The sequence below is a fragment of the Dipodomys spectabilis genome, unplaced genomic scaffold (genome assembly GCF_019054845.1).
Source record: "Dipodomys spectabilis isolate Male_0828 unplaced genomic scaffold, ASM1905484v1 ptg000089l, whole genome shotgun sequence".
NCBI classification, from domain to species: domain Eukaryota; kingdom Metazoa; phylum Chordata; class Mammalia; order Rodentia; family Heteromyidae; genus Dipodomys; species Dipodomys spectabilis.
Window position 1 is genome coordinate 11,163,908 of NW_024870766.1, and position 23,573 is coordinate 11,187,480.

The window sequence follows — 23,573 nt, forward strand, 5'->3', positions numbered from 1 at the left end:
CAACATCGTGAAAAACGAACTTAACAACTTTCGTGGGGGTTGAGGGGGAGGATTGGGGGGGGGCGGAGGGAGGATGGGAAGGGGCAACAAAGGAGGAGGCTACAATGTTTGATAAGAAATGTACTCATTATCTTGCTCATGTAATTGTAACCCCTCTGTACAGTATTTTCACAAAAAACCAAAAACAAAAACAAAGAAAGTTTCCTCCTTTAGCAGGAAGTGGCGCTGTGGCTCAAGTGATAGAGTGCTTGCCTTGAGCACAGAGAAGCTCAAGGACAGTGCACAGGCCCTGAGTTCAAGGCCAAGGGAAAGGCAAAGCAAAACAAACAAAAAAAAACCAAGTGAAGTACTTATGGGACTGGGAAGGTGGCTCAGTGGTAGAGCGCTTGCCTTGCATGCATGAGGCCCTGGGTTCGATTCCTCAGCACCACATAAGCAAAAAGAAAAAAGCCGGAAGTGGCACTGTGGCTCAAGTGGTAGAACTCTAGCCTTGAGCTGAAGAGCTGAGGGACAGCGCCCAGGCCCAGAGTTCAAGCCCCACAACCAGACCCAAAAAATAAAAAAATTAAAAAAAAATAAAACTGTTGAATTAGTGTGACAGTAATATAGTTAGAAATACTTCGTTGAATAAAGTGCTGAAAGTTGTTATATGAGAAAAGAAATGGTATTTTACTAATGCAATAATACATTAAAATTAGTTTCACCATGGATACCAAGACAAATTTGATAAACTTTTAAAATGATCTTTCCTGATTACAACTTTTTTAGATTTCTTTATCAAATATAAACATAAATATATTCATATGTGGAAGAAAAAAAATCAGTGTTGCTTGTTTCTTGCAGGGTTTTTGTTTCTTGTACTGTTATTAATACCAGTTACTATGCTTCAGAATATTGAAGATTTAAAAGCTTCCAATATAGATCCTGATTGCAACATGATGTTGTTGCCCTCTATGTTCTGTCTTGTTGGGAAACATGTTTTTCCTTGTTTTATTTTAGCTTCCAATTAAAATTGTTTCAGAAACAAAAATATATCAAATTAGAAAAGTAAATGTAAGAATCTTAACTGTGATCAAATTTCTGAATTGGTACTACTCCTGTCAGAGGCAAGATTAGAGATAAGAAAGTCCTCCAAATGTCTCTTTCTTAGTGTTATGGTAATGAATAATGATGATTTTGTGAACCTAGTCATGAATCATAATGCAACCTTAAGAGGACCTGGAAATCATTTCTGAATTCATTGGGAGCCTGCTATACATTTTGTCAGATAAATATCGAAGGTGTCCAGACTGGGAAGAAGTTCATGCACTGAAAGAATTCTCTATAGAGGGAGAAAGGGAAGTGATTACACACAGCATGGTGGGTGTCATGCTAGTTTAAGACTGTGGCACCTCTTAAGGAAGTAGGCTATATTCATTGGCCTCTGTCAAACTGTATTCCATCTGGGGCAATTTTTACCAAAGTCACTAAGTTCATATGCCTAATATCTCTAAACATGGCTCTCTTGAAGACTGGGATTGTCCAAGGAGAACAGGCATTCATTAAGAATGACCCCCAACTATGGACAATTCAAATATTTGGATGGTGGTAGATTTAAAAGACTTTTATGAGGCCCAGGTGTGTTAAACAAATGCATCAGGTGATATTTTCTTTTTTCTCTTTTGTTTATCCTGGATTTTTAACTCAGAGCCTGAACATGGTTCCTGAGCATTTTTTGCTCAAGGCTAACACTCTGCCACTTGAGCTACAGCTCCATTTCTGGCTTTTTTTAAAAAAAAAATTTTTTTTTTATTGTTACAGTTATATAAGTAAGGTAATGAGTACATTGCCTATCGAGCATTGTTAGCCTCTCCTTTGTTTTTTTTCCAACTATCCCTTCCTCTCCACCTCCCCAACTCCTCCCCCGCAGTTGTAAAGTTCATTTTTAACATAGTGTCATTGTTACAAAGGGTCAACCTGTATCCTTGTTTCAGCTTCAGCATTTTGTTTTTTCCCTTCCCATTCTCAAATTAGAAAATTATGTTTTCAAGATGCACGCACCGGAATCAAATACAGTGACAATAGGGGTTATATCATCAGGGAAGAACATACAAAAGAAAAAAATATATATATAGTACATTTTTTTCTGGTTAATTTGGACTGACTTTAAACTTCAATCTCAAATCTAAGCATCCTGAGTACTAAGATATCAGATGTGAGCCATCAACGCCTTCCTTCAGTGACTTTTTCACTTTTAATTTTTCCTGAGAAACAGTAGTCAAGAAGACAAGTTTCATGTTTTCTTTTCTCCATAAACTTGAGTAACAAGGTTGATGCTAAACTATTTTATCAAGTGGCAAAAGTTTCCAAATATGGAAATATAGCTTTATAAATTAATATTAGATGACATTAAAACACTTTTTATGCCCCAGATTAAGGTTGGGTTTTTTTTCTCAAATAAAATGGGGGAATTAAAAATAATTATAATTATGTATTTATGTTTCATCCTCTAAGCAAAAGTAGGGGCTGCAAAAACATAATATAAATGTAGTAACAGTGTTTAGGTGTGTTCACAAGGGTAAGACTGTGATACTGTTAACACCATCAAGAGAGGGGCTGATCTGTCAGTTGAAATTCCCTGGTTTAAGTGATCATTGGGTATTCCTGACCTGCATGAGTTATGTCTGCCCAGAGGATTATGGTCTTGTGATGAGGAAAGGGAATATATGGTCTGTCTTTGCAATTCAGTTTTGTTGATAGCAACCCCTATGGAGGCATAAACCTTGGGTGCTAAAGGTTCCTCTGACTTAGCCTCCCTGAGGAGTGCTGTTCTCCGCCAGGCATTATCTTTACTATCCAAAACCCAAGGCTCACATACCTTTCCTTGAAATCCTAGCCTGAACTGTTTGTCTTCTTCAATCTCCTTTGATAAATCATTTCCCTCACAAAGCTGTCAGAATTACTCTTTGACATTCATCCTGCATACAGGCCACCAGAAAAATGAATCAACCATATTAATATAGGCTAACATTTACATATTTGAAAAAATACCTCCCAACAATGTCAAAGAATACACATTGCCCTCTTATACTGGTTGCTCTCAATTGGCAAACTGGTCTTCGTAAGTAAAACTCAGATGAACTTGAAGTTATTTATCATAAATTACTTGTGTCATAACGAGTTCTAAACCAAATAATGAAAAAGGATAAAGGTAAATTCTGAGTGGTAGGTTTCAGATTTCCAAAACTGATTTTAAATAAAAGAAAACCTGTGTTGAACCTTGTTATTGTACAGTACAATTAGAATTTTAGAATCCTTTCTGTTTTTTTCATTTTGAAATTATTACACTCTTCATAAAAGCAGTGCTTTAACAAAAAACTTATTTTCTGTGGAAGAGCCACTGAAATAAAGCAATGCTCAAAAAGCAGGTATCTTGTAACTATTCAGAATGTATCAAATACTGACCACAGATGTGTGTGTGTATGTGTGTGTGTATTATACTATTGCATATATTTTCTTTAGAAGAAGGAAATATTCCCTATAATTTACTGTCTAATACATTCACATTAGCAAGTGTTAATTGAATATAAGCACAATAAGCTGTGTGTGGATATATATGCATATATAGATGTATGTATAGATAAATATACAAATATAGATATATACATAGATATGTAGATATATGCATGCATATACATATATAGTAGGTGTATATCAGTAAACACACACATACACACACACACACGCACACACACATTCTTTTGATGACAGGACCTCTCTATCCTTTTCAGGCTAATCTCAAACTTCAAATTCTCAAGCCTCACTCTTCAAGTGGTATTCCAGGTGGTACTTTATTTCTTTTTAAGTAACTTTTCCTCCCAGTCAGGACATGTATTTATTTACCTGTTACTGAGTCCGGCTTGTAATATTGAAATGTACCTAAGGTAACCCATTTAGTCAGTTTCTGCTCATTTCATAACTATTTTAGTCCCAGTTTCCATCTGGCTTCTTGAACCAATCCAAGTTTTTTAAAGTACCAATACTTTTTAACGGAAATATTTTAGGTAATATACAACAAGCATAACAATTTTGATTAAAAAATGTAGAGTAATTTGCTATACATTCAAGGTTTTAATTGTAAAGCCCTATTAATTAGAATATAATAAATTGATGAACGGGCTATAAAAAATTCCACTATATGTGTATATATACATGTGTACACACATATTAATTTAAACCAATTGATTTTGTGTGGTGGTTGAAAAGAACATGTTCTTTGAGATATAGTGAGGTACCACTGAATATTCATAGAGCCTTTGTGTTGTCCAGCCTATTGATTTCTTCAAGAGTTCTTGTCAGCATCAGAAATGCTGTGGAAATGTCATACCCCACTATCTTACCTCTCAGCCCACCTCTAAGAAACAAGATGAGAAAGCAGTACACAATGATTTGCTCTCCTTTTGATTTTCTTTAAAGTAAAAGTAGAATAAAATAAAGTGGAAGTTTTGTTGATTGTTATATTAAATCAGCCCCAAATTGCATGTGTTTTAACCTGCAATCTGGTTCTGCAGATACGAGCTTTTGAATATTTTGAATAGAATTTGAATTAAGCGATGACTGAAGAGTTTTCATTCACACTTCATATATAAGTGGTCATTAGTGATTATAATTCCAACAGCCCGTTCTATGAAGTTTGTAACACTGAAATAGAAACCAAAGTTTCCACAATTTATAATGTGCAGTATAGTCAGTCTACCAAATTGAAATTGGAAAAGCTTTGCTGAGAAGAGTTAAAATCATTGTACAATGTCCTGTAGTTAATGAAAATAATTGTACAAATTCCTGTAGTTAATGAAAATAAATGAAATAATTAGAAACAGATCTGACTGCTTAAAAAATGCATAGCTAATATACCATAGCTGTAAAGTAATTGCTGTTAGTGTGCACTTTTCTTCAAAATACGGATGTTCCTTGATTCAGCCTTATCTGCTATTTCAATCAGTATTGCTAGGCTATTCAACTGAGTATCCTGATCCTTTTGATATGTTAAAGACATTTTGATGAAGATTGGTAAAACTCATTTAGAGTGATAATTGGATTGTCATCATAGGCATAGTACAGTTATTTGCTAATCCTTATTAGGTGTGAATTGTTTGAACATTAATCACATAGCACGTGCATGTTTCATTTGAATTAATCTGTTGGTCCTATTACCCTTTTTATTGAAAGAGAAAATTCTTGAGGCACATTAGTAGAAGAAATTGTTTTGGGATTTATTTAAATGGTGTCCCTAAATCAGTGCTAGATGCAGAAATTAGTCTCAGTAAACTATCTCGTGATCCAGATGGTTTTCTTTCAAAGCTCTGAAGAGAAAATTATAATTGTGAGTTTTAGAAATTTTAAAAAAATCCTTAATTTGTGACTAATTAAAAATCTTGGAAGCATATTATTTAGAGAAACACTTTTTCTAAGAGAAAGTTTGGGTATAATTGTTGGAATGTTAGAATTGTGTTTGTATACACTGTGTGATTTCATTGCTTTTATTATACGTTCATGTCACTTGACAGAATTCACTGTTAGTGCAAAAGATGTAGACATGACAGAAAGTGAAGGCTGTGAATGAATAGGCCTTCAAGGGAGCTGATCTTTCCTTATCTGATAAGTAGCTTTCTATTCTTTCTGTTCATCCCTCTCTCTCTCTCTGTCTTCCTCTTTTCCTTTTCCTTTTTCTTGCAGACCATTGCATAACAAAAGCTTTTACTTTGAGTAGTGGATTTGAAAACAATACCGTTGTAAAGACAGTTTTCAAGCCAACTTACTTCCTGATATTTTCTGTTGGTGATTTGTTTTTTGTGTTGTGCTGTTTTGTTTTCTGTTTTTACTGTGAATGCAAGAGAAAGTAGAGAGTAGCTCTTCAACTTTCCAAAATAAGCTTTTGAGTGAGAAGATTTAGGTTGTAGTCTGTTTTGTTATCACTGAGTCCTTAAAATAGTCTTTAAATGTGATCTCCTAATTTTAAATGTGAAAATCAATAGATACGCAGAGATGCGTAGGTTATTAGCAATCTTATCACAATCCAGGCAAATTTTCATTTCATATCTATAAGATTTTTATATTTATAATTAAACTATTTAATGACCTTTTCATCCTACCTGAGCAGAATTAACTTTCAAAAATTTCTCCATAGATATTCATGCAAGGCTAGATTCTGTTTCTGTTCTCATGTTCTGTGTCACCTTATATTGATATCGATTTGTACTCTGCTACAGACTAAACTAAAACAATAGTTTTTTCCTTCTGAAGTAAGTTGTTATTACAAGATAAATCTGTATCTCTATCTCTATCTCTCTCTATGTATAGAGAGAGACAGAGAGGCTGAGAGACAGAGAGGCAGAGAGAGACAGAGACAAGGAGACAGTGAGAGAGACAGAGATTGAAATAGGTACTCTTTACCAAGAAAATACCTGCATTTTGTGAGAGGATTTTATTAGTCTCAACATAATATGCCTCTGGCTTTTGCGGTAGATTATTGGCTTTAAAAATGTCACTAGACTTGAATAGAAGTTAATTAGCGGTACGACGTGTCTAGCAGGCATGCTAATTTTCTTTAAGTAATAACCAGCTGGTCTTTTGCCACAGGAAAGAACCACCTGAATGCCTGCAGTAGTCCTGGGATAGGCTGAGTATCTAAAATTCAGTACTATGGCTTTCTGTAAAAATTCTAAGTTAAACAAATTGCTTATCTCTTTTTGAACACAGATGATAATCAGTGCATTTTATGACTATTTTATTTTAGATAGCCAAGATAGAGGTATAAAACTTAGCTACAGTTTTGTTTTCAACCAAATTTTTTATAATCCATATTTTTCTTTCTTTTTTTTTTTTTTTTTGTCGGTCGTGGGGCTTGAACTCTGGGCCTGGGCACTGTCCCTCAGCTCTTCAGCTCAAGGCGAGCACTCTACCACTTGAGCTACAGCGCCACTTCCGGTTTTCTGGTGGTTTATTGGAGATAGGAGTCTCAGTCTCTCCTGCCCGGGCTGGCTTTGAACCGCAATCCTCAGATCTCAGCCTCCTGAGTAGCTAGGATTACAGGCGTGAGCCACCAGCGCCCGACACTCCATATTTTTCTTGTATACGTAGCTCCTAGTCTTTTAAGTTGGTAAAATTTCTTAGGGTTGTTCAATACATATCTTTTACTTTATAACATTCATATATATCATGTGTTTATATCCCACACACATACATATGCACACATATAAAAGCTGATTTAGCCTCTCTTTTCTCTGGAGAAATGGATTATTGTTTGTGGCCATTGTTCTATTTCCATGAGAAAACTTAACTGTGGTGATGATTTTCCTCTGCTTGTTCAGCATGGATTATATTTAAACAGGACATGCAATAGTTGTGTGCACTCTTCCTAGAGTCGTAAAGCACTTGGTAGAGGTACCAGAGGCTATTTGAAAGCTGCGCAATATAATGTCCACAGTGGCTTTTGTTTGCCATGGAAGTATCCACTTTCTGGGTGTTCTCAGGAAAGGATTTATTATGCTTCTCCAGGATATAAAATCATCAGAGTGCTAATATTTTTAAACAACTTGAACAGAAGAAGCATATCTGGTATCTCATTTAAATTTATGTGAAGCTTGTTATTTGCACCACATTAGAGTTTAATTCTTCTTATACTATCCTATGAAAAATAAATTCAGAATTTGGTTAAAATATGTGTTCTTGTTTACTTCCTCATTCTCCCTTTTCAATTTTGTAACTACTTGAGAATGCTAAAGCTAAGTTGAAGCAGTCATTTTCCTCACACATAGTCCCTGCAAAAGCCACTCACAATGTTCTCAGCCAAGAGGAAGTCATCGTGTTCTGTGGAGTTTTTGCACAATTTCAAAGGTGGCGACTGTTCTTAGAATGAGCTTATTAATATCTCAAATGACAGTTATTTTCTACTTAAGAAATATAAACTAGAGTGAGTGGTATTTACTAAAAGAAAATTCTAACAAAACTAATACATTTTCTTGCTTAACCTTTTTTCCCCTAACAAACAAAAATATTACTGTCATCAGTAAAAGGGTTCGGAGAGAACACTACTGAAGATGACAGCAGTGGTATTAGTTCAATGATATTTAAGAGTAGTCTGTTATGTGCTACTAATTAGTAAATGCTTGAAGCTGGGCTCAGGTGGTTCGTGCCTATAATTGTAGCTACTCAGGACACTGAGATGATGAAGGTTTGAAGCTATTCTGGACAGACAAATCCAAGGGATTCTTAATTCTAGTCAAGGAACACAAATCTAGAATTGAAGGTATGACTCAAGTATCAACTTTGTACAGAAAAGGCTACACAAAAATTACTAACACCAAAAACTGAAAAAAAAAAACAGTAAAAACATGTTTACTATTTTATTAGTATTACTAAATGATTTTTATTTATGAATCATAAAAATGAAATCTCTTTGTTTTTCATCTTCTAATAATTGATAAGAAAATCCAAGAGCTTTATGGAAAATTTCACATTCCTGGGATCATTCAATTCTAACTGAGATTTACTGTTGATTTTTCAGCGCCTGGCTTTGGAGGCTGAGAAGGTTCAAGCAGCTCACCAATGGAGGGAAGATTTTGCAGTAAGAACCTTTTACTACTTGATTTAAGCAGATTGGTAGCTAAGTTTGGAAAGTTATGATCACAATAACATACCTTTTGAATGATGGAATTTGCTGGTGCTATGGAAAACAAAATACAGCCCGTGTTTTGTATGTTCTGTTTTTTGTTTTTGTTTATGCTTCATAAAACCAGGGCCAATTAAATTAGTTGAAATGTTTTATATACACAAGAAAAATGTCCTCCTTAAGATAGTCTCATGTGCAAACATATTTATAAAATACATTTAAAGAACATCAGATTGCAATAGGAATAGTTTAATAATATGAACACACTAGGTTACATTTAAGTTTCTTGTGTTTGGAAAAGCAGGATAAAACCATGAATCACCTTGATGGTGGACAGTTTATTGAAAGTGGGGTTGAATGTACCCAACCTCTCAAGGTTTAATTTGCTTCATTTGACTGTATATATTCTGCTCTGGCCAGCAGACTTAGCAATGACAGCGTTATACAAGTTTCCTTTGATAATCTATGTGTTCCAAGAGGTACTGGCTTAAATATATTCACAACATAAATTCATGTGGGACAATTTTTTTTTAAATTTTCTGTTCTCCTCCTTGCAGCCAAAAGCACAGTGAAAAAGTGTATCCTTAATTGCTGAAATAGTTTTGTTACATAGTTGGATTATTTAATTAGGATGGAAATGAGTTTCTAATCACTAAAACATTCCAGAAAACACATTTTGGAGATGCAACAATGCCCAAAGTTCATTATTAAAACAATCAGAAAGTGGGTGACAGCTTGATTCTACTTTTCAGTATCTTATACAACCCAGTGTTAAATTTCAATTCGGAATCATGGGATTCAATAGAACACCAAACTGAGGTTTAGGAATTAACACTTTTACTTTGTGATTGATAGATTATATTTCATACCAAAGTAAAATATAAAACCTTTGATTAACATTCCTTTACACTAGTTAACTAACACTCTGTGCTTGATGCATGTGTATTAGTTTACTAACTACTGTATTTGGCCACTATCATTTTGTTTGATTTTCTCAGTAAATTGGTCACATTACATGAGTATTGGTGTCAGAAAAGTTCTGGCTTTGTCCAAATTGCTTGTCATTGATAGGTTAGTGCCAAATTGCCATCCATGTTGTATAAAAATTAGTGATCAAGTTAAAAAAATTACAAAGTCCTTGCATATTGAGGACAAATTGTTGATTCATTCAATGAAAGGAAATTGGTTGCTATTGCATAGATAAAAGGAAAATAAACTTGAAGAAACTTCATTTCTCAAACAGACAAAAAGCAGCAAAAATAATATATCCAAATAAATATCCTTTGATTTACTCATTGATTGGGAAATGTTTTTCTTTCCCTTTCATATGAAAATGTCATGATAAAAGAAATAGAAAATATAATAGAAAGCTAGATCCACTCAGCTGGCTACTAGTATTGGTACAATGCAACTTTTACTTGTTTAGTTTGGATCTTCCTATATTCATTACTAGAATTCACAGAATCATAAAGGTAACATCTTATGTAACATTAAGATCAGCCTCTGTGGTATATATATATAAGGTGTACACTTTTTGTTTTTTTAAAAGTCTTTGTTTTTACAAATATCATTTCATATTTCAAATAGTCATCAGAAAAGAGTAACTTGGAAATAGATTAGTTCTAGATTTTCATATAATTGATATTTTATATAGTTACTTATTGCTTTCTAAGTATAGTTTCCTATGCTTAGGAAACTATAATACTGTAATTTTTTTTAATACAGGACTAAGTAGCACATAAATCATACCTTTAGAAAGAGCTTTTCTGTCTTTACAGAAGTGCTAGGTGACAACCAGTTAGTGCATGGTAGTTATTACATATTTTATTAATGCTAAACCCTTATCAATTTTAAAGCCCTCAACATTTTATTGCACATGTATTTCCAAAAGAAGCTAACGAAATTATGATACTTTAGGGTATATTCTTATTTGTGAGATATTAAAATCTGATAACAATTTATCTTGAAATGTAACCCTTACTTCAGAACGGTGCAAGTAAGTAGCATCACTGTTAAGCGAGGCCCAGGATGACATAGTGCCAACAGCAATCTGACATGGTTAAACAGAAAAGAAAATATTTTACCCAGTAAATGTTAGGTGTTCTTAGCAAAGTCATCACCCTGTGAGAGAATCATTAAACAAGTTTTGTCTTTCCGTGCCCCTGGGTTTATCAGACAGTTTAGGGAGAATACTTTGAACAAATCGACCATTCCAGGGAAATGCTTCAGCATTCTTTAAAGCCTTGTCAGTTCAATTCTCTGGCCTAGTTTCTTGAAGGAATATGAATGTGGTTCACGTGGAATTCATATATTTGCTGCAGAGTACATATCCTTGCAGTTTGTACACTGAGTACTGGGGTTTGACATGCCAGCCATACATATAATCTTTACAATAACCTCCACCCCTACTTTGAAATACTATGAAGTAATAGAACCTTGAGCTGGTGACATTGATGCTTGGAGAGCAGACCTGAGTAAAAATTGTCCCAACTTAAGACTTGAATAAGTTAAAAGAACAAAAGTAAGACAAAATTATCCATTTAAGATTTTCCTGATAAAGTCCTTATTGCTCTAGTCCATAGATATAGCTAGGCTAAAATAAATCCCTCAAGGCAAGAATATTATTCAAGTTAATGTTTGGAAAACATAAATAATCCACATTAGTTCTCCCCTTATTTTGTGAGAACATACATTTGCAAATGGCATCCGCATTTCAAAACAAACATTTGAAAATGTTTCATTTGAAGCTTAACACTAGCATATTCTGTTGGGTCCTCCATTTAAACTTTCTAGTCCTTTTAACTTTTAAGATATTTAACTGTACAAGTGCAATGGTTCTTTTATACAATCCTTTTATAACAACACTAAGATGATATAGAAGGCAGAAACAGTTTCCTAAAAGGAGCATTAACATTTCAAAAAGTATAATATTCTACTTCTTTCTTCAAGTATAAGTGGGCAAGTTTCATTAATATTACTTAGGCAAAATGTTCATTAACATTTCCCACTGTGTAATGTAGAAAAATCTCATAAACAACAAGAACAAAAGGAAAAGCCCTGATAAGCATGTAATTCATACTCTCCCTCAGTCCGTTTAATCCCCAGTGGAAAATACAACAGAATAACAAAGGGAGTACTCTCTAAGTGGATTAAGATTTATGCGGTCATGCATTTACAAGTTTAAACCAATATTTGTAAATAAGCTGTGCCTACCATCTGCCTTTCAGGTCTCCATGCAACTTATGGGTGGAAACAGTGACATTTCATGTCACATATGATGGACAAGTTATTTCATTATGGGCAAGTGGGGAAATGGGGGAAAAAAGAGCTCAGGAAACTAATTGTTCCGCATGAAATACTTGCTATTATTTCTACCAAACAGATCTTTTCCAGTTGTATTTGAAATCTCATTTGATTGCATTGCAATGGTTGGTTAACTAAAGTAATTTTGTTTTCAACTAAGCCTGCAATATTAATTGTACTTACACATGTATAAACATAAGGGGTGTCTAATTTGTATTTGTATTTTAATAACCTGAATCTTTATGTGTGGTTTATTAGTGCCAGCTTGTTGTTTTGCTGGTTCAGTACAGATGTGTAGAAATTGGTCAGTAAATAAAACATGTGAAGAGTCCTTGTTAGCTTCAGATTCAAATTAGAAAGTAAAGTTCATTTCTAGTGAAATTGAATGTTAGATTTATTTAATTCTTCAATATAGCTTTTATTTTTGATTTATTATTATTTTTTTGTTGATCATGAGGCTTGAACTCTGTGGCTGTCCCTGAGCTCTGTGGCACTGTCCCTGAGCTCTTCAGCTTAAGACAAGCACTCTGTCACTTTGAGCCACAGTGCCACTTCTGATTTTCTGGTGAGTAATTAGAGATGAGTCTCATGAACTTTCCTGCCCGGGCTGGCTTTGAACTGCAGTCCTCAGATCTCAGCCTCCTGAGTAGCTAAGATTACAGGTGTGAGCCACTGGAGCCTACCCTATATTGTATAATTTCAAAAAGTAATTTTCCAACTCATATTTGGAAATAGGCATTGATTTCGTATTATCACATATAAAACTTTGTGTTTGGAAAGAAAGCGTTGTGTTTGGGTAAAATTAAAAGGTACGGATATTCCATGGTTTTTTCATCTGTCCTTATTCATTTCATGGAATTGCATTATTTTTGTTACTTGAAGATAAATAATTACAAATATGTGAAACAAGAAACATCATACTGTATGATAGTTGTAATGTATAAAGGGAAACAATTCCTTTCAACTTGGTTTGGGTTTAAAATATGTAATAATGGAATTTTTCTGGATAAATACATTTTGGCTGATTGAATAAATGAGAAAATATAATAGACCACCAAAATGATTTAGACTTTGTCTAGATTTTATCTTTTTTAGTTTCTAACCCTCAGTGATACATTTTTTTTAACATTTTTTGCCTTGTGAGAATATTTTATTAGTTCTATGTAACAGTTTTAGGAATCTGCCTTTATCATTAAGACACGTTAAATGGAACCACAATACAGAATTAATTTATCTTCAAGTTCTTAAAAAAAATCATTTAATGGAAAGGAGCCAGGTTAGTTTTGTATGCCTTTGTAAACGTATATAAATATATGGGCTAAGAAAGGACTATATCACACTAGAGTGAAAGATAACAACTATGGGCTTTAAATTATTTTTGCAGTGGTGTCCTGTATCATTTATTTATCGTTCTGGAAATAAGAATAAGTATCTTTAACAATGTGTTGCTTATCAAAAATACTAGTTTTACCCTTAATACCTTTTAATATTTCCTGGTGTTTTTGGATTTTTCTATCAGTTCTGGTACAGCCCATAACAGGGCATTTCATGATAGTATAATAGAAACCCCTACACAGAGGCACTGTAGATACCATGTCCAGTGGTAAATAAAATGTAGCTATAAACAGGGCTAGGAACATTTCTTCTCCTCTCCACACTTTGGAAGGGAGGAAGAAGTTCAAAGCGAGGACAACCATTCCTGACTGAAGAAATAAAGAAGTTGAAAAAAGGATAACTGTATTATTTAGTACAAATGTGTTGTGCAGATATCCTGAGATTGAGATTATAAACATAGGCATAAATTATTTGAAGATTTCTGGAATTATTGACAGTGTTAAAAGAAAGAACAGTTTTATAGGGCACCCAATAGTTACATTGCTGTTCAAGCCAGAGTCAATTACTGCCGCCAGTTGGTGCCAAATTACAATGGTCAAAATATAGTTTTTGTTTGTTTGTTTTTAAAACTCAGGAAGGTTTCTTATATTAATTTCTGGACCACAAGACAAATTCAAAGATGAAAGCAAAAAATAAGCATTGGATATTATTGCAATTTTTATATAATGTATTTGACTTCCTTGTTTAAAAGTCATCAGTGTTGGCCATTTATTATCTATTCAGGGTATACTAGGCCTAGTATGATGTAGCCTTTTCTAAGCATCTACTACCACTGACTTGAAAAAAATTTTTTTTTCATCAGTTGTGGGGCTTGAACACAGGGCCTGGGCTCTGTCTTTGAGCAGTTTTGGTCAAGGTTAGTGCTCTACCACTTTGAGCCAAAGAACCTCTACCAGTTTTCTGGTGGTTAATTGGAGATAAGAGTCTCACAGAGTTTCCTGGCCTAGCAGGCTGAACTGGTCCTCAGATCTCAGCCTCCTGAGTAACTAGGATTATAGGCATGAGCATGAGCCACCAGTGCCTGGCCACTTACCTGAACATTTAAATCCAGCATAGAGAAGAATATTGTTTGCCTGAAACAATATCCTTTTGTTCATTCTCAAGCATTTTGATAATTTCTGCATAGCAAACTTTCCCCTCCGTTGCTTGTTTCCTCAAGGCTTTAGTTTACCAGTTGGATTTGCTGATGTGTATGCTCCGCTAACGGCATATGCAACAGCTCATAAGAATTTCCCCTTGCCTTTTCATCAATAAATGTAAACTTCCTAGGAGAAAATGTGGTTGAATGCTGCACTCCCAATAAAACGAGAGTCTCATGTGCTGCATGACAGGGAACAGCCTGTAAAAAAAATTAAATGCCTTAAAAAAAAAATTACTTGTAGGATAGGGACATCGGCTTTTACTGGTAAACAGCGCTGTCAGTATTACTGAAGAGATAATGAAAAATGTGTTTGAACTGTATTTGTATGTATTGGAATATATTTATCCACAGCTGTGGCATAGTTACAAAGAGCTGGGCTTCAAGTTATGGGAATTTACTTCAAATTTTGGGCCTGTCAGTAACTTGCTATGCAGTTTTGGCAAACTAATTGTTTCTCTGAATGCCAGTTCTTTATCTAAAATCTGTTGGCTCTGTGGTTTCTACCAGAATAATTATCTTTCTAGGATGCTTAATAATTGCCTTTTCAAGTTTTTGTGAGCCCTTGTTTGTCTTCCATGGAAAAATATTTCTAGAAAATTCAAGTTTGTCTCAGGTGATCACAAATAGTTTTGCCTTGTCCCTTGATGGACACTGTCCTGTTCTAGTGAGTACCTGCCAGTTCCATCTACTGTTAGTTGGCCTGGGTTCCCAAGCTGACTTCCTTGAGCTCCAGTCACAGTGTGCCTGTGAGACCATAGGATGTCTCTATTCTCAACCTTAAGAGTTTTTAATGATCCTACTTCCTGTGCCACAAGAAGAAATGAAGAAAATGATGCAATTATTTGTTTACTTCTTCCTTCTGGTGGAACATACATGCCTCTCCTTGAGAGGCTTTTTTTCTTACCATATCCTTATCTTGTCAGTGGCCTTTAAACTCTTTTCCATGTACTTCTCATCTTCAGAAACAATCAATTGACCTACAGCAAATGTATTCATGAAAAAGTGTTCTACATATTGTGCTTTCTCAAAATCTATATGTCACACTTCTGATTTATCATTGGAGGAGTTTTGCTACAAAGTCTTGACATTAAGTGAGGTAATTTATATAAATATGCCTAGAATTTTGGAAGGTTTTCAATTTTGGAAGGTTTTTCTCTTTTAACACAGGGACACTATTCTGCTAGATTTTTTTTCCCCCAAGAAGTTGGGGTAAGTAGAGACTAATGAATATTTCCATTTATTGGAGATCTATCAGGACTGAGCCCAAGGGTAATAGCTATTCCCATATTAACTTTTGTATTGAGAAATAGCATCAGATACTGAAATACTTTTAATCTAGAAGAGTTTGAGATATATTAATGGCATTATTAATATTGCTCCTGGAAAGAGATATTCTTTCAACAATTGAAGAAGTGGTCTGAAAGCTTTGCTTCCTGACAGACTTCTATCTCTACTGTCCCTAGGCAGGTAAGCTCTTTGAGTATAGATTCCAACTTAAGTCATGTATGAAGATTATTGCCTTCCTTAAAAACTAATGACAATCCAAAGCTAATGGCTAAATAAATATTATGTAAAGTTTTATTAGTGGTCCCATTATCTTTTTAATTGGACTTGCATTTCTTCTTCTTCTTCTTCTTTTTTTTGGGGGGTCCAGTTGTGGGGCCTGAGCACTGTCGCTCAGCTCTTTTAGCTCAAGGTTAGTGCTCTACCACTTGAGCAACAGCGCCACTTCCGGCTTTTTTCTTTTTGCTTATGTGGTGCTGGGGAATCGAACCCAGGGCCTCATGCATGCAAGGCAAGCACTCTACCACTGAGCCACCTCCCCAGCCCCGGACTTGCGTTTCTTCTATATGTTTTGTAGTGAGACCTGCAAGGTATGCAGCAACCTGCACTCATCTCCAAATATCTTGTGTCTGCTGTAATCAGTTGTACTTACAAAATGGTGTTTTCTTCTTGAAACATATTCTCAGAGAGTTCCAAAATGAATGCATGAATGCCAGCAAGATATTATGTACATATAATGAAAATATCAATTTAACTCCTATTTTTGTCTTATGTCTGCATGTATTTCTGTTCAAGTGTTTCCACTCTTCAAGTGTCATGAAAATATTTTTGATCATCTTAATGTTAGTATGTGCATTGGAATATCATTTCCTAACTGTTCACAATCAGGGAACTCTAATTTATTTTACATTTCCACACTTCAATGATTACAAATCTGAGGTGCTTATTTTCTAAGGGTTTAAGTTTTGAAATAAAGAGCATTAGTTACTCTCTAGAGAGATTAGATCACAGAATCTAAGTTGTAATAAATCTTAAAAATATGTTTGGTTCTGTCATTGAATTCTTTCCTTATAATCCTTGTGCTGAGTGAAAATGACCAAATCATGACATACGCTTCTTTCTTTGGTTTGAGGGGAAATGAAACAGCCTGAAAGAGAATTATCAGTGCTTTCCTTCTTTTCAATTTACAGACATTAATTCTGAGGCATCTCCGTACTTTCTGTATCTTAGACTTTTTGTGAAATTCTGATTCATATATGTATCTTGTTAATTTAATAACTTAGATAATAGGTCCAAAAATTTCTTTTTCCTGTAGATGTTTACTTCTTTATGGCAGCAAGGAACAATGATGGAAGACATAGATAATTTTCCTCCAGAAATTAATGACAACGCATATTATTTTACTTTGATCTTACTGTTTATCTTCATATCTGAACGCATATAAAGAATCATAGAAGTTTTGAACACTGCATTCTCTCCGACAAGCATTTGGATGGCTTGCTTATTGAAGTGTCCTTTCTCAGCACTTTCAAAATGTCAAGGATGTTTTATGGATTATTATAAATTGTCTTAGTCAAACTGTGACTCACAAAACAAGCATCTGTGTCAACAGAAGCCAAAGTCTAGGTACAAAAGCACTCCTTGGCCGTGTTGGAAACTTTTGTGTGTTCAGAATGAACATGAGCCAATGCACTATAATACCTAGCTATGTCTGAGATTGCCAAAGAGTTCTGCCTTCCAACTGCTGAAAGTAGCCCAAGCCTACTATTGAACAAATTAAGTTCATCAAAGTATTTTGATTTCAGAGATAGCAAACATTTATTGTGTGGTTTGATAGGAGCTCTACTTAAGTATGATAGTGCTACTCAAGTTAGTAATGCTCAAGCAATTTTAACAACAAATGATAACACATTTATGAACAAAATACTTTGAGAAAAAATCCAAATGTATCAGGAAGAAAAAATGACTTAGCTTTTCATTTTCATCTGTTCCTCATCCTAATTCATATGTAAATTATTAAAACCAATATGTGATTAGATGCATAGTGTGGTTATTTAAAATTATGCATACCAATATCTTTTTTTTGGTCAGTCATGGGCCTTGAACTCTGGGCCTGAGTGTGGTCCCTCAGCTCTTCAGCTCAAGGCTAGCCTTCTACCACTTGAGCTACAGTGCCACTTCTGGTTTTCTGGTGGTTTATTGGAGATAAGAGTTTCACGGACTTTCCTGCCTGGGCTGGCTTTGAACCGTGATCCTCAGATCTCAGCCTCCTGAGTAGCTAGGATTACAGGAGTGAGCCACCAGCGCCTCGCTTACCAATATCTTTTTTGAGAGGAAAATTAGTTTATGTACTCTTATACAAAAAGATCTTGCTTTCTTAATTATTTCTATATTTGTTAAAATCTGCAATTAATTCACCTAGAAAGATGTATAATTTCCATGTGAGAAGAAGGAAATTACTTGAGAATGTAGAGTGAAAGTTGATTTCATAGAGAATGAGAGAGAACTGAGATCTGATTTACTTAAAAATTGATTTCCACCCTGTTCCTTGAAAAGATTGATTGATCTATAGCCATCCTGTAATTTAACAGCTTTCAGGCTTCCCTGGGGTTTTATTTTTGACTAGGCAGTTTCGTTCCAAAAGGCTTCCTGCTGGGAAAACTGGTACCAAAAGTAAATAGAATCCCAGAGTAAAGAAATATCAACTAAACAAGTAATTAAGTAGGCATTATTGGCACTGTCTGTACTAAGTTTTTAAAAGTAAGGTTTTCTGGATTGAGACTAAATTGTGGAACATTAAGTTGATCATATAGTGAGCCAATGTGCTGTATTTGGAATCATTATTTATTTATTTTTATTTTGTTTATTTATTTTTGTGGAAATACTGTACAGAGGGGTTACAATTAAGTGAGCAAGGTAATGAGTACATTTTTTATCAAGCATTGTTGCCTCCTCCTTTGTTTTCCCTTCCCATCCCTTCCCATCTACCCCCCACCCCGTCCTCTCCACCCCCCACCAAAGTTGTTAGGAAATGGAAAGACTTGAAAAAAACAATATTAAGTGAAGTAAGCCAGGCCCAAATAAACATAGGTCCCATGGTTTCCCTTATTTGCAATAGCTAGTAATGGTCAGATAACTAGATAACTAGAAATGGTCAGATAAGTTGATGTTAGGCGAAATGAACCCCAAAATAAGGACTCAAATGTTTTTTTTCTTTCTTGCGATTGTTTCTAACATATTTATAAGATGATTTCTTTGTTGCTTTGTATGTCCCTCCCCCACTGTAAAACCCCTGTTTTCACTGTATTTGATATTGGTATAATTTGGGGAGGGGAAGGGAAAAAACAAATTGTTTAAATAGGGATACAGGTAGACCCATTGCAACAATGAGATGTATAAGTCGTTATGTAGGAATCATTATTTTTTAATTATCCCATTAGATATTCTGTGATTACATTTGGGGATGCAATTAGGGTTTTAGAATTTATTTATTTAGCTCTGAGTGTTTAATCATAAAACAATTCTCTTGTAGTTATTTGCCCAGATTAAATTTCATTTTATCCTTTAGTAAACAGTTATAAGTCAGTTGAGTGGGGGAATGGAATACCTAACTCTATTAATGTATGGCTATTGAGAGTATCAGAGTGAATACACAATACACTATGCTTAAATCATTTCCACCTCAGCTGTATGCTGCTGACCTATGTCACTAAACTTCTCTAGTCCACTATCCAGGGATATAGTTCCACAAAGACAGTAATTAGTCATACTCTTTCTTCATGCTGACAAGATCTTTTCCATCCCCTTTCACTCTTACTTATTTTTCCCTTTTTTATATCCTTGGCATTATAGTTGGCTTGGATGACAAGATAATCAGTCAGGGAGATTTGAAAAAGCACCAAGAACACTTTAAAGCCAATTCTAACTGTTGTACCAATCATCTTTTACAAATGGCAAAGAATATCTGGCGAGTTCATGAGGAGACAACAATTATATTCAGAAATTGGGCATTAAGGATTCAGTATTTCCATACTAGGTTGCTTATCATGCTTATCAATATATTTATACCCAGCATTAAAAAATGTGTTATATACAGTAGCATCAGTAAATGAAAGGGAAAGTTAATTTCCATCAGAGGAAGGCATCTGAACCTTGATGACAGCTAGAATAGGAACATATTTATTGTTTGGTTACTTACTAACTTTGGGAACCACAATTTCTTCTTTTGTAAGCTGTAATAATTCACAGGTCTTCAATATTTATGATGAAGATTGCATGAAATGCTATACATTTCCATAGTAGGTAATTATTAAATGGAAATCACATTGATATCATTAGTTATTTGGATGAATAAATGTTTGCAAATGTTTGTTTACCAGAGATTACAAAAGTCAACTGGCATTAGTTACTTGGATCACATTTTGTACTTCTAAATTTGCATGTTTCTTAATAGTGATATGCACACACAGGCATACACTAATAGATAGGCAGACAGACAGAGACAGAGAGACAGAGAGACAGAGAGAAAGACAGACAGACAGACAGATAGATAGAGATATGGATGCACTGTGAGGTTGTCCTATTACGGAAAAAATGTTATTTTATTTGAATTCTCTGTTGTCTTTTACACATGTACACATAAATAAATATTACACACTTATTACATCTTTCACTTATATTTTTGTGCTAGAACTTACATTTTGTACTCATGCATACAGCAGGAGAAAGAATGAAGGAAAGAAGGTTGAGAAGTAAAAGGGAATTGCTCAGAGGTAGATAGGGACAGGAAGGCACTATTTGAAGGAGTTTCTATGTGGGATGAGAAAAATATCTTTGACTCTACATCCATGATGCTTTTCACTATTCTACAGTCTGGTGTTAGAAGGAGCTTATTGCTCAAGGCAAAAATCTCATTTAACGTTTTCATCAGAAAAGACAGTGGCTACTGATCTGCATATCCTTTTTTCCCCCAACTGTCAAAATGTTTAAGGGTAAATTTATGTTTAATTATTGGATTATAGGATCCCTAACAGTTATCTTTTTCCTCTTTCTAAAGATTCTCATTTTAATTATTATTGTTGAAATATTTAAGTGTTTTCTTCAAAAGATATTTTTTTTTTCAGTTTGCTCTGAGTGGAATGATACAGTTTAGAGCATTGAATGCTTCATAGTATTGGAGGATGGAGAGATGATTTTAAAAAGACTTCACTCGGAATTTTAAAAACTGATTTTTTTGTTGTTCCTATTAAAAATGCAGTTAAAAGTGGACTAAATATCAAGAAGTAGTCACGCAAACAAGAATAAAAGCCACAACTGAATATGTTTTTGTGGGTTTTCTAATTGTAAAAATACTGTACAGAAGGTTACAGTTACATGAGCAAGGTAATAAGTACATTTCCTATTGAGCATTGTTGCCTCCTCCTTTGTTTTTCCTCTATCATCCCTTCCCTCTCATCTCCACAACTGGCACTGGAATTTGTAAACGTGATGCTTTGTCTTCAATAAATTTATATTATACATATATTTATGTATACAAATTTATATTATATATACATAGACTGTCATAAGCTTTCATGTAATTTTTCAGTATTGGATCCCACTCTAGAAGGATTGTTCAATGAAAGTTGGGGAAAATGATAAAATGAGAGCAATTCTCAATTGTGCAATTGAACGATTACCTTCTTGTTATTGAATTTGCCTCTTGAATGTGTAAAATAATAACTAGTTTATTGAACATCAGAAAAGAAACAACCATATATATTTCTTAATCTTCTACACTGTATAGGCTTTCAAGTTTGTTTTGTTTTGTTTATGAGCCTGCTGTTTTGAATTTACAAATGGTAATTATGAGAATTTTATTATTGATAGTATGAATGCTTTGGTTAATCCTTGAGCAATTTATTCTTTTTGTCATTTGAACAAAACAGCTTTAAAAACAAAATAAAATGTGTAGGAGCAACTGAAAGCTCCTAATATGCAGGACCTGCCAAGTCTCACTCTTTCATCCCAAATGATTTCAAGAATGACCTCTTCCTGGGAAAGGCATTTGTTAGACCTGGTGTGAGAGTTTTGGTAGAGGACATAATGTACAGTTGGAACAAGAAACTAACTGGTTAGTTAGGCTATGGAAATCAGCCATGAGACTTGCTACATGGCAAATGTTAGAACGCTCTTTCTTTCTCAGGTGTTAGCTCATATTATCAAAAATTACAAACGTCTACCAAATTATCAATGCAAAAGTTTTGGTAATAGTTCAGTATATTTCAATGTGTGAATAAATTAAGTGAATCATGTCTGCTAGTTCTACAAGTAACATTTTAAATCCTATCAAACATAATATATCTGACATATATTGAACATACAATAGATCTGAGTGAGTAAAGAGTTCTTTTGACATTGCAAAACAAGTAAACACACAGTGGTCTTTCTAGAGAGTTCAGTTTTCTGAAGCCTAGAGAAGGTAGTAATTTTGAGATCACTCTTGAAATCACAGTTCCAATTTCAATTTCAAAGCTAGCAATCAGTGATAAAATGTTCTTCTCCTTAAAAATGTCTTCTAACATTAACATTTAATGATTCTCATAAGTAGCTATGTGTCATAATAATAATATAATAATCTTTTAAATTAAGATTAATAGTCTTTTATATGCTGCATATTATAACCTTAATTTATAAGTCTTTCCAGTCTTTTATGTTTAAAATACAAATAAACAACATTATCTTTTTATAAGTTTGGGGGATATTTTTTCTAACTCAAATTCATTATCTGAAATTCAAATTTAATTGACTGACTTGTGTTTATCTGACAAAACTTTATTATCACTACTATCTTTCTCTAAATGTCATCAATTCCATAAATGCTAGGGATGAAATTAAATATACTTACCACAAAATGATATAAAATATGGTCATATGTTCAATAGCTAGAATTTGTCATTCACTCTGTGTGTGTATGTGTATATATACATATATATATATTTCAAATCCCATGTTGTAGGTGATAAATTTATACAACATTATCTGCCAACTTAATAAAGCAATTTAAATAGCAAAGATTCTCATATGCAAAGAAAAGTCAGCCTGGGCTTTATTTAACTTTCTATACTATTTATTTGATTTATCTTTTAAGTAGTCTCTAAGCAGTTGCTAAGTAATACTCAATTACTTTATGGTGAAATCAAAGTGTATTATATACATAAATATTTATCAGCTTTGATTAATCAGTATTAGGCATATTTTATATCATTGTGTCACTATATCTATGTATAACTTGATAAACATAGTTCTGGGTGCACAATTAGATAATGTCATATGATCTACTGTCAGCTCCTTTAACCACTTTGAGTGTTTTTATATCTGTTATATTTTTACTAAACATAATCCATTAAAGTAGCCAAAAAGTATACAACATACTAGAGGGGGGAAATGGAGCCTTCTAATTTCGTAGAGGAAATGGTGTTGATAAAGGTTAATTGGTGCTAATGTATTCTCTTCATTTTGCTCACCTGGATGTTAACTTTGAAATTGCTTGATTCTTTAAAATATTTTTATATTGAGTTTTTTATGTGCCAATATGATCAAACATTGAGTTTGTTGATGTGTTCCTTTGTTCAATAACACATCTGGAATCAAAGTTTAAAACATAAATGCCTCTATAATTGGCTAGAGTCGCAGCAAAATTTCTCTTCTGTATTGAAGTGACCCAGATTAAGTTTGAAATAACTTTGAAATATTCTTTAGCTGATTGCCTTATTGACTTTAACTTTTTCATTCAAAGACTATCTATATGTAAGCATATAC

General features: G+C 34.0%; 1 protein-coding gene across 1 annotated transcript in view; it reads left to right on the forward strand.

Annotated features, from left to right (window-relative positions):
* Window positions 1-23,573, forward strand: part of Cacna2d1 (calcium voltage-gated channel auxiliary subunit alpha2delta 1) — a 270,236-nt gene that overhangs the window by 104,812 nt on the left and 141,851 nt on the right. The window contains exon 2 of the mRNA XM_042684525.1: window positions 8,546-8,605. Coding sequence (XP_042540459.1) covers window positions 8,546-8,605 — 60 coding nt within the window. The remainder of the gene's footprint in view (window positions 1-8,545; window positions 8,606-23,573) is intronic.